This window comes from Schistocerca nitens, chromosome 4 (genome assembly GCF_023898315.1).
Source record: "Schistocerca nitens isolate TAMUIC-IGC-003100 chromosome 4, iqSchNite1.1, whole genome shotgun sequence".
Taxonomy (NCBI): domain Eukaryota; kingdom Metazoa; phylum Arthropoda; class Insecta; order Orthoptera; family Acrididae; genus Schistocerca; species Schistocerca nitens.
The window spans coordinates 205151237-205163614 of NC_064617.1; the positions used below are offsets into that span (position 1 = coordinate 205151237).

The window sequence follows — 12378 nt, forward strand, 5'->3', positions numbered from 1 at the left end:
TATGCATTTTTTTGTTGTTGTACAATGCTAGGTGCCACAGCTGAGTACTACTATGTTGCATTGCGTAGTGTGTATCTTCAATAGACCACTCAACCATCCACAATTGGCATGGTGCCAGATCACTGTGCGCATTGATACACTGTTGCACTCTTACACTTTTTACTTTGCAAACACCTTCTTATGCACTTTATCTTCCCAAACTGGGCTTTGCCAGATGATGTACAATACCAGTAGCTGAAAATTGGACTTTGATATTTATATGCAGAAAATAAAGCTATTTCAAACTATCTCTGATAAAATAGTTCATACGGACACAATTTGCTAAGAGATAGTGTCTATTAAATAATTGTGTTTTCGCATTTTGAGGCAGAATTTGCATCTATTTCGCATTTATCACAAAATGCAAAATTTTCTGGTCCTTATACATGCAACTGGTAATTACAGATAGTATTTTATATTCCTATCAGCTGATATGACACAGCAGTTGATGCAGTCCACTGATTTCTTCTCATTTTAGGCAATTGAGGTGAATGAGTAATTTCACTGAGAAGCATCTGATTTTTAAGGCATTTAACATATCCATAATGAGTCACTATGTATGGCTATTTCTAAGGCTTCAGTGCCAACACAAAAAATCTGCCTGTTATGAATGGGGCAGAAAACTGTTTGCAGTGACATGAAATATAATTATTACAAAACAGTCTGTTCTTAATGCTTAAGAAAGCTTATTGCAAACTACAAATGGTCTGTAGTGGAAGAAAAAGGAGTAGTAAAAGCAATAAGTAAACAAAACAACATAAAAACCTATTTAACAAAAAATGAAACCAAATAATTAGCTGTATTTAGTTACTGCAAATAACTTTTCAATTATTACATTTCTTTTGTGTTTCTAGCTGCATATATCTACTCTGCCTTCAAATAATGCATTCAATTGCTAATACTGTTTGCCTAGGTCCATCAGGGCTTAAGGATACGCCACAACTGCTTTGTGTAATTTATTGATGCTGCACAGTAATTCAGATTCCTAGAGAACACAATGCAAAAATTATACATATCTCCACTAATTACCGTTTCCACTCAGTAAATATATGTTTAATGTGAAAACCTGTACTTTATACTAAAATATGCCAGACACATGGGCATCCATGCACTACAAATGGGCAGGAGGCAAGAAAGGCAGAGATAAAAAAAACAGTAAAAGAAAACAAGTAGACACATAAACATCACATTGTTACTCTTAATATCACTGAACTAACCACAAACAACAAATCATTCGAGATTAAATCAAATTAAATTAAACTACTTAACACACAAGTGAAAATGCAAAAGCATATAATATTATGTAGGCAAGTACTGCTTCCAAATAAAGCAAATCTCTCACTATCTGTCTATCTGCAATATTACATTTATATGTGACCAAGAAGACCGTAATTCATCAGTGTTCAAAATGAAACATTTTCTGAAAGAATGTAACTGAATAACAAATTAACATTCTGCTATATTGGTAGACATGTAAAAACAACAGTACTCTGGTAAACGAGCGAATGACAGATTAAAAAATTCAACTTGTGAAATTCACAAATTATTTCATTCATCAATTTCTACAAAACAGTTAGCTTTTCAGGTACATGCATAATGTATTTCATTTTTACCAGTTCCTGAAATATTAATGGTGAGTAGGAACAATGCCTCATTCAAACAAAATACAAAAACCATGTATATTCACATTTTCATAATAGTTAATTGCTAAATGTTTGTAACCAAATCTCCAAACCAGAAAATTGATACACTGACAAGACAGCCAAAAGTAACAGAAATAACACTATTGACACTAGTGTTCTTTTCAAAATTACCAGCTTTACATTGAGTATTGCAACTCTGAATCAATCTTTCAAAAAACTTATTTAATAAGTTTCTGTCCTGTGACTAAATACTAGCATATATGTACAGTATATAAAACCACACTTATTCAATATGAAGAATGTGGTTTTACTGTGCACAGAGTGGTAGTCATGAGCAAATGGCACATGTACTGCACTTAGATTCAGTACCTACATACTAAGACACCCTCATGTTAACAGCTGTGCAGACCACTCTACCCGAAAATCGGCATATCACATAGAAGTCTTGGGTTAATAACCCTTACCACACTAAATTTTACAACTTTTGTTTCTGACAATAAGGCTGTTTGCTAACCGCAATAACTGAAAGCTCAGACCATTACTTTAACTAGAAACTAAGCATGAAGATTAATGCACAGTGTCATATTGTAAACACAATGTGAGCCATTAGCCATTACTAGCCTTTGTAAGTCAGGTGACATTAGCACCACACTAACATAATCCAATTAAAACACACACACACACACACACACACACACACACACACACACACACACAATCTGCAAAGCAACTGCTCAACTGAAAGCACTGCATCTGAGAAATTTCATGTTTCTAGGTTAACCATGTCTATGTAAATCGTTTCAAGGTTCATGGAATCGAACAAAGTCAACCAGAGTGACTGGTATCTGGCCTTTGTAAGGAATTTTGTACTTTGCAACAGCTGTAGCTGCCATACAACGCAATGTGATATAGTTCACCAAATGAACGTTGTTCAGAGGATTCACAGCCACAAAAACAGCAGGAGAATCACCAGCTCTATTTGGTGTGTCCAAATGTGCTCCATGGTCCAACAGAAGCTGTACAAGCTGCAAATAAAATAGTAGTTAGATAGTACACAAAGAGCTAGAAAATTTATCATGCATAATGAACATACAATTAGATTTTATATCCAGAATTCATTTGAAATTATGAAAAGCACAGTTGCTACTCACCATATAGTGGAGATGCTGAGTCACAGATAGGCACAACAAAAAGGCTGTCACAAAATAGACTTTGAAGGCATTATCTACAAACAAATCTGGGGTACAGCTATGGGCATCCGCATGGCGCTATGCAATGCCAGCCTATTCATGGGCCATCTACAGGAATTATTCCTGAACACCCAGAATCCTAAATCCCTCACCTGGTTCAGATTCACTGATGACACCTTTGCGAACTGGATCGAGGGTGAGGACATGCAATCCACTTTCCACCAGAATCTTAACAGCTTCTCCTTCATTCGCTTCACCTCGTCCTACTCAGCCTAACAAGCCACCTTTCTAGATGTTGACCTCCTCCTCAAAGATGGCTACATCAGTACCTCTGTCCGTATCAAACCTACTAACCACCAGCAGTACCCCCACTCTGATAGCTGCCACCAGTTTCATACCAAAAAGTCCCTTCCATAAAGCCTAGCCGCCCGTGGTCGTTGCACCTGCAGTGAAGAGTGATCGCTCTCAAAATATACCGAGGGTCTCACTGAGGCCTTTACAGACCATAATTATCCTCCCAACCTTGTACAAAAAATATCTCCTGTGCCTTGTCTTTCCTGTCACTCACCACCTCCCAAAGTCTCATTGTCCAGCCACAGAGGAGCATTCCCTTCGTAATTCAGTACCAAACAGGACTGTAGCAACTGAATTACATTATCTGCCAGGGTTTTGACTACCTCTTGTCCCGCCCACTATTCTTCCCACCCCTCCCAGAGTGGTATTCCACTGTCCATCAAACCTAAACAATATACTCGTCCATCCCTACACAGCCCCTGCTCCAACTCCTTACTTCATATCCCTGTAATAGACCTAGATCCAAGCCATGTCCCATACATCCTCCCACCACTACCTACTCCAGTCTGGTCACAAACATCACGTATCCCATCAAAGGCAGGGCTACCTGTGAAACCAATCAGATGATCTACAAGCTAAGCTGCAACCCCTCTGCTGCATTCTATGTGGGCATGACAATCAACAAACTGTCTGTGTGCATGAATGGCCACTGACAAACTATGGCCAAGAAACGACTGGACCACGCTGTTGCTGAGCACGCTGCCCGACACAAAATTCTTCAATTCGATGACTGCTTCACAGACTGTGCCATGTGTACCCTTCCCACCAACAACAGCTTTTCTGAATTGTGCAGATGGGAACTCTCCCTGCAATATATCCTATGTTCTCATAACCCTCTTGGCCTCAACAGTCATTATTCATTGTCCTCACTCATCTAGTCCCTCCCCTGTCCCCATTCCAGCACTACACAACCCTGTATTCCACCAATGTACCCAGTCTTTTTAATTCTTTTCCGGTACGCCCCCTCCCCGCCACCCTCTGTCTAACTTCCCGACTGCACCTAGCTGCCCTATCCTCTCCCCCCCTCATCCCTGCATGCTCCCCAGCATCACATCACTGTCCCCAACCCCTATGCTGATATCCCTCTCCCAGCCAGTTGCCTCTTCCATCATGCACTGCTGCTGCTGCTTGTAGTGTGGCTTCAGTTGCCAGAGACTGTGGTCATGTGTGTGTGGGCTGCATTTGCGTGCGTAACTCTGTGTGTGTTGCCCAAAAACATATATTGTGACAGTCTTTTGTTGCACCTATCTGCGACTCAGCATCTCCACTGTATGATGTGTAGCAACTATCCTTTTCATAATATTGTTACATACCATCCTGGATTTCCCATTGTTCATTTGAAATTCATTATTTATTGCATTGATAGTTCGACTTATAGTATGATGATATGCAATAGAAAGCATCAACTTACTGGGCTGTAGAAATTATATGGATTTGCTGCTACATGAAGTGGTGTTGATCGTGATTCATTTCTTGCATTCACTGGTGCACCACAATCAAGAAGAAGTCGTATAACTTCCATATTAGGAAATATCATCTGAAAACAGATGATCGGAACCCTTTCAAGAACAGTATACATACACTATGAACACCAATTAAAAATAATACAAAATCACACAAAATTATCTAGAGTGTATTTTTACGGAATATACAGTAACACACTATTGACTAATTAAAAGCTAGTACGATAAGGTGAAAATAAGGTTCAAATGGCTCTGCGCACTATGGGACTCAACTTCTGAGATCATCAGTCCCTTGGAACTTAGAACTCCTTAAACCTAACTAACCTAAGGACAACACACACACTCACGCTCGAGGCAGGATTCGAATCTGCAACCGTAGCGGCTGTGCGGTTCCAGACTGTAGCGCTTAGAACCGCTCGGCCACTCCGGCCAGTTGAAAATAAGGCTCCTGGTTTTTGAGTGACAAGAAAAATGTCAAATTTCTCTGAAGAGGACAAGCACAGAATTACAGGTACATTCCTGACTTACACTGAATTTAATTCACTGCAGATCACAGCAATTAATTACAGCATGCAGCAGTAAAACACACACACACACACACACACACACACACATATACACACACACACACACACACATATGTACAGTTTATAAGCAAATACATGAAATCAATTTGTGAGGGTGCTATGTGAAACTATCTGCACATTTCCAAATGCAGAAAAAGAAACTTACTACAAGTGGTTTCAATTATCCTAAATGACTTTATGTTACTAACCATCCACAAACTGTATTCCTTCATACTGTGATGGGAATATACATGGGGGTAAGAAAATAAAACACTACACTTGTCCAGGGAAAAACCAGGTAAATCTTGTCATCATATTCATGATTATTGTGCTCCTCCTAAATCACTTCTGGTATAAATAAAGGGCAGTTCTATAAATATCAGGTAAACAGAGTAAAAATGATAAACATATGAAGTTAGCATGGATCGTATGGTTGACTGTAGTGGGAAAAACACACCTTATTGCAATCTGCCAGATAGTCTGGAGTCACGAATGGCAGCCTCAACCAGAACAGAGGGAATACAGAATACATTAATTTAAAACCCTAGTCTAAAGTGCCCATAGAAATTTCATTACATAAAACTCAGCTTGGGTGGTTTGACAGCCTTGGAATCCTGCTGCAGACACAATAATGGACCTGTTTCTTTTGTCTGCTCCTCTTATTTGTTTCAATACATGACACATTCTTGATCTCTCTAATTTCCTTGATCATTTTCTTCTACAAGTGAACTGAAGAATCCCAACTTCAGATGGTGTGGCTCTTTAGGACCGCATTTTTAAGCAGATACAGCTTGGTTCAATACTACTGGAAAGAATGGGAAAATTGAATATCACACATTCACTATGCCTTTTAACATACACCAACCTCCTATATTTGTCCTTTAATTCACCAACGCCTAAATCAAGTTAAGTTCCTGGAAGTCATCCCTCTACACTAACATTTATTAACAAAATTAGGAATTAGCGTTAGTTCACAGTTTACACTAGTATAAATTGACCTGATGTGGTAGCTCCCCTTATCAAAATTCCAATTCACATCTATTTCACTGCCTTTAAGGTTCTTCTTTGTAGATAGAAAGGTGAAAGTTTTCCTAATATACTTGCTCTCTCCAAGCTAAAAACAAATTCTGACAGCTGATCTGTTCTGTCCATAGTTATATATGTAGTGCATCAAGAACAAATGGAATTTCTCCAAAACTATTAAAATACTACCTACTAAGAAAGATGACATGTTGTGGGCTTCATGTTATTCCATCCTGTGCAAGCCTCTGCATCTCCAAACAGCAATTGCAGCCTACATCCATCTGAATCTCTTTATTGTATTCGTACCTTGGTCTTTGTCTCTCTCTACACAAGCCCCCTCCCCACACACACTCCCTTCAATACTAAGCTTATACCCCTCGATGTTTCAGAATGTGTCCTATCAACTGGTCCCTTCTTTTAGTCAAGCTGTGCCAAAAATTTCTTTTCTCCCCACTTCTATCCAGCGCCTCATCATTACTTGCATGGTCTACCCATCCAATCTTCAGAATTCTTCTGAAACACTTCTGTTCTCTTCTTGTCTGAACTGTTTATCATCCATGTCTCACTTCATACAAGGCTACACTCCAGACAAATACCTTCTGAAAGACTTCCTAACATTTACATCAATATTTGATGTTAACAAATTTCTCTTCAGAAACATTTTTCTTGGCATCGCCAGTGTAAATTTTATATCCTGTCTACTTCAGTCATCATCAATTATTTTGTTGCCCAAATATCAAAACTCACATACTACTTTTAGTTTCTCATTTCCTAATCTAATTCTCTCAGTATCACATGATTTAATTCTACTGCACTCCCTTACCCTTGTTTTCCTTTTGTTGATGCTTACCTTATATCCTGCTTTCAAGAAACTGTCCACCCCATTCAATTACTCTTCCAAATACTTTGCTATCTCTCACAGATTTAAAACATCATTTGCAAACCTCAAAGTTTTTAATTCTTCTCCCTGAACTTTAATTCCTTCTCCAAATTTTTCTTTAGTTTCCTTTACTGGTTGCTCAATGTACAGATTGAGTAACACTGGACATAGGTTACAACCCCCTCGATCTGTTCTCGACAACTGCTTCCATTTCATGCCCCTCAACTCTTACAACTGCTGTCTAGCTTCTGTAAAATTTGTAAATAATCTTTCAATCCCTATACTTTACTACTGCTACCTTCAAAATTTCAAATAGTGTATTCCAGCCAACATTATCAAAAGCTTTACTGAAGTCTACACATGCTATAAATGTAATATTGCCTTATCTTCTTGCAGGGACAGTATACCTTATGCGTTCCTGCATTTCTCCAGAATCCAAACTGATCTTCCTCGAGGTCAGCTTCTACCAGTTTTTACATTCTTCTGAAAACAATTAGCATCAGTATTTTGCAGTCATGACTTATTAGACTGACAGTATGGTAATATTCACTCCTGTCAGTGTGTCCCTTAATTGGAATTATTACATTCTTCTTAAAGTCTGAGGTTTGCTTGTCCCATACATCTTGCACATCAGGTGGAATAGTTTTGTATTGATTAGCTCTCCTGAAAGTATCAGAAGTTCTGACATAATATTGTGGGCCTTGTTTCCACTTTGCTCTTTCAGTGCTCGGTCGTATTCTTCTTGTAGTATCATATCTCCTATCTCATCTTTGTCTATATCCTCTCCTCTTTCTATAAGATTGCATTCAAGTGGTTTTTATATGAGCTCTTCATATTCCTACAGTTGCTCCTCTTTTCTCCAAAGGTCTCTTTAATTTTCCTCTATGCAGTAACTATCTTTCACCTAGTTATATATGCATCTATAGCCTTGAATTTGTCCTCCAGCAGTCCTGCTTAGCCTTTTGCACCTTCTGTCAATATTATTTTTTAAATGTCTGTATTTCGTCTGCTTCATTTGCTGCATTTTTATATTTTCTCCTTCCATCAGTCAAATTCAATATCTCCTGTTACATCCAAGGATTTCTAGTAGACCTTGTCTTTTTACCTACTTGATTCTCTGCTGGTTTTACTATTTCATCTCTCAAAACGATCCACTCGTCTTCTACTTTATTCCTTTCCCCTATTTGAGTCAATGGCTCCGTAATGCTCTGTCTCACACTTGCAACAACCTCTGGTTCTTTCAACTTACCCAGATCCCATCTCCTTAATTTCCTACCATTTAGCAGTTTCTTTAGTTTTAATTAGTTCATAACCAATAAATTTTATTGTGGTCAGAGTCCAAATCCGCGCCTGGAAATGTCTGACAGTTTAAAATCTGGTACTGAAATCTCATCACAACACATATAATCTAAATAATGGTATTCAGTTTCCCTGCTGATATCTTTTGCCCAAAATATTTTCTTACACACGGACAGAGTCACACTGATGTACGAACAATCTACTTAATAGATCACAGTTTGTGTTCCAGAGGAGCTGCTCAAATGAGAATGTTATGTATAGATTTGTTGACCTAGTGAGTAGTAAATACCAGACTACAAATTCAAAGCTTCATAGTTCAATCTTCATTTGATTTTAGTACTTTTGCTGCTGGTTAGCACTGTCTCACCTCTGGCAATGATTCATCTATGTCAAAAATGCCACATTGTACCATATCGGTCTCTTTACAACCTGAATGGTTAAGTCAGTTCAATGATCAGTGGAAGGCAGGGTCATAAAACTTTCGATAGGACCAATCCTAGTAATGCACTGTAGTGTTCAAACCAAACTTTGCATTAAGGACAGCTTTACTTACACGTGGTCACCAAATGACGGATTAAATAACAAAATATCATCATAGGTGGCATTTTCTGTGATCTGTCCAATGCATTTGATTGAGTAGATCATGATATTTTCTAGGAAAACCTTAAATTTTATGGAATTAATGGCATTACAAACAATGGTTTGAACTGTAACTACCAAAAACATTGCAAATGTGGTGCAGAATAATTGAAACACTGCTGCAATGAGAGAATAGTTTAATGTCAGTGGAGGGGAGGGTGACTGTGTTAACTATTCATCATGAATGATGTAGTTCCACATGAAAAATTTTAGGTTCACTCCTTACATACGTGAATAATATTTCACATAACATATATGCTGACAACAACTTTAATCTCCTTAAAGAGGCCACAGCAAACTAAATTGTTAATAATGATTTTTTTCAAGGAATAACAAAATTTTCTCTACAAGTTCTATAATTTAGGAAAAAAAAAAAAAAAAAAAGAAATGGTGTACAATATGACCAGGGACAGTAAATAGGGCAGAATTTTTCAAATTTTTGGGTGTATATACTGATGAAATTTTGATTGAGTGGAAGATATTATGAAGGTTCTCAAACAGAGATGTTGAGCAACTTCTGTTCTTAACATAATTATTGGATTTGGAAACAAACAAGTTAACAAGCTTTGCACATTTTAACTTAATAATGGCTTATGGCATAGATCCCACCCCACCCCCTTCCCATGAACCACAAACTTTGTCGTTGGTGGGGAAGCTTGCGTGTCTTAGTGATAACAGACAGCCATACCATAGAAGTAACCACGACACAGGGGAAACTGCTGACAGGGCAGAAAAATTTGTGGTTCCTGAAGAGCAGCAGCACACTGCATAGAAGTTGCAGGGACAACAGTCTGGATGATTGACTGATCTGGTCTTGTAACATAACCAAAACAGCTTTGCTGTGCTTGTACTGCAAATGCCTGAAAGCAAGGGGGAAACTACAGTCATAATTTTTCCCGAGGGCATGGAGCTCTACTGTATGGTTAAATGATGATGGCATCCTCTTGGGTAAAATATTCCAGAGGTAAAAAAGTCCCCAATTTGGATCTACGGATCGGGACCACTCAGGAGGATGTCTTTATCAGGAGAAACAGAATTGGCATTTTATGGGTCGGAGCATGGAATGTCAGATCCTTTAATCGAGCAGGTAAGTTAGAAAATTTAAAAAAGGAAATGCACAGGTTCAAGTTAGATATAGTCAGAATTAGTGATGTTCGACGGCAGTTGGAACAGGAATTCTGGTCAGGTGAATACAGGTTTATAAATACAAAATCAAATAGGGGTTGACTGATTGATTGAGGGTGGGGTGGGGGGTATCAGTCCTGTGATTCAAAAGGTACATGTGTAAGATAGAAGAACTCGCTAAAAGTGGGTGGATCCAGTAAGGGGGGTCAAAAGTATAAAGTGAAGAAGCTAAAAACACACGCACAGTGGGAGGCATAAAAGGGGAGGCCAAATCTAAAAACTGGAAAAACAGAGGGATAAAAAAAGTGATCTTTGCAAGGGGACTCAGTCATGGGTCCCAAGCCAGAAAACACGAAGAGAGGCTCCAACCACAACCACCCTGCCCCTGCTCCAGTAGTAAAGCAAAACCTTATAACTGAAAATAAAAATCAATTTCATACAGGAAACTTGAGAACCAGTTCAAATATCTGTGAATCAACAGCAAATATTAGAGACAAGGAAACTGGAAGGCTATACTTAGTACGAAGGAGACATTCCACCAATATATGGGATACCGTCGGCCTGGCTCCACAGCCACATTGTGGGAGTGGCTCGTTATGCAAGAGAAAACAATGGATGAGTCTAGTATGACTGATGCATAGATGGCATAAGACAATGGACTCCTTCCGAGAGAAGTGGAAGGAAGAGCGCCAAACTGCAGTAGTCTCCTTGATTGTGCGGAGTTCATTACTGAGAGCAGTAGTGTACCAGATGGCATTTCACTTTTGCACAAAGAGAAATTTGATGTGTATCCGCATATCTGCACCTGGAAGCATGAAAGGCAATAGGGAAAGTATCGGTCTCTCTAGCCAAACCGTCAGTCACCTGATTCCTTGGGATGCCCATAGGACTTGGGACCCACAGAAAGACAACTGAGCAGGTGGCATAGCAAAGGGCAGAGAGGAGGTCATGGACAGCAGACACCAAAGGATGACAAGAGTAGCATTGGTCTATAGCCTGTAGGCTGCTCATTGAGTACGTACATACTAAAGCAATGTGGAGGAAGGCCTGAGTAACAAAATTGAGGGCCCTGCTAATGACTAGCATCTCTGCAGTGAACACACCACATGATTCCGGCAGTAAATGATGTTCCATGCCGGTAGGAGATGTAAAAGCATATCCAACCTTATCTATCGTTTTAGAACTACCAGTGCAAATGATGGTAGTACCCTGGAACTCTTCAAGGATGGAATGTACAAGACACTGGAATATCAAAGGGGCAACAGATACCTTAGGACCATGGAAGAGGTTGGTCCTAATCTGTGGTCTAGCCACCATCCAGGGGGTTGGGGGATGAGGAAGAGAAGAGGAAATACATGGGGCAATGGGGCACATTCCAGCGAGTGGAGATGGAGATCCTGACAGAAGGAAGTGAGAAGCATTCCAACTGGCAATTCCACCTGAGGGCAGGTGTCAGGAGGGAGACATCCCTCATTTGCAAAGAGGATGGGGTACACGAGATGGTCAGGGAATCGTCAAATAGCGACTGCATAAGAAACCAAGAGTTGGCTCCATTGTTTTTTTAAAGGGGGAATCTCCACTTTGGCGAGGAGCCTGTCAACGGGACTAGTGCCAAGAGTACCAATAACCAGATGCACTCCATAATGATTAACAGGGTCGAGTAGTTTCAGACTCAAAGTAGCCGCTGAGCCCTAACCCTGACAACTATAACTGAATCTGGACAAAACCGGAGCATGGTAAATACGGAGAAGAGTAGCATTGTCTGCACCTCAAGACATGTGTGCCAGGAGGCAGAGGGCATCATTAAGCTTCTGCATGCAGGCAGTCTTCGGGTGGCGAGCATGGGGCAGCCACGTCAGCTTTTTATCAAAAAGAAGGCCCAAGAAATTGGACTGTGCTACAACAACTAGGTGTTTGTTATCTAATTAAAGCTCCGGATCGGGGTATACTGTGGGTCGATGGCAAAAATGCATAACCCACATTTTGGAAGGAGAAAACTAGAAGCCATGAGAAAGGGTTCACATAGAGGTCTTGGAGCTGGCATTCAGCAGGTGCTACAGAGTGGGAGCTGCACCAGATGCAAAAATCATCAACACTCAATGCTGGGGCAACCAGAGGTCCATCAAAGGTTTACAAGCCCACTGATGGCGATGAGGA

The 12378-nt window shown here is 39.7% G+C and overlaps 1 protein-coding gene across 1 annotated transcript in view; it reads right to left on the bottom strand.

The window, feature by feature from the left end:
• Positions 1-841: 841 nt before the first annotated feature.
• Positions 842-12378, bottom strand: part of LOC126252994 (protein fem-1 homolog A) — a 56839-nt gene continuing 45302 nt past the window's right edge. Inside the window, exons 4-5 of the mRNA XM_049954024.1 lie at positions 4638-4763; positions 842-2707 (exon numbers count right to left, since the gene is read on the bottom strand). Coding sequence (XP_049809981.1) covers positions 2483-2707; positions 4638-4763 — 351 coding nt within the window. The 3' untranslated portion in view covers positions 842-2482. The remainder of the gene's footprint in view (positions 2708-4637; positions 4764-12378) is intronic.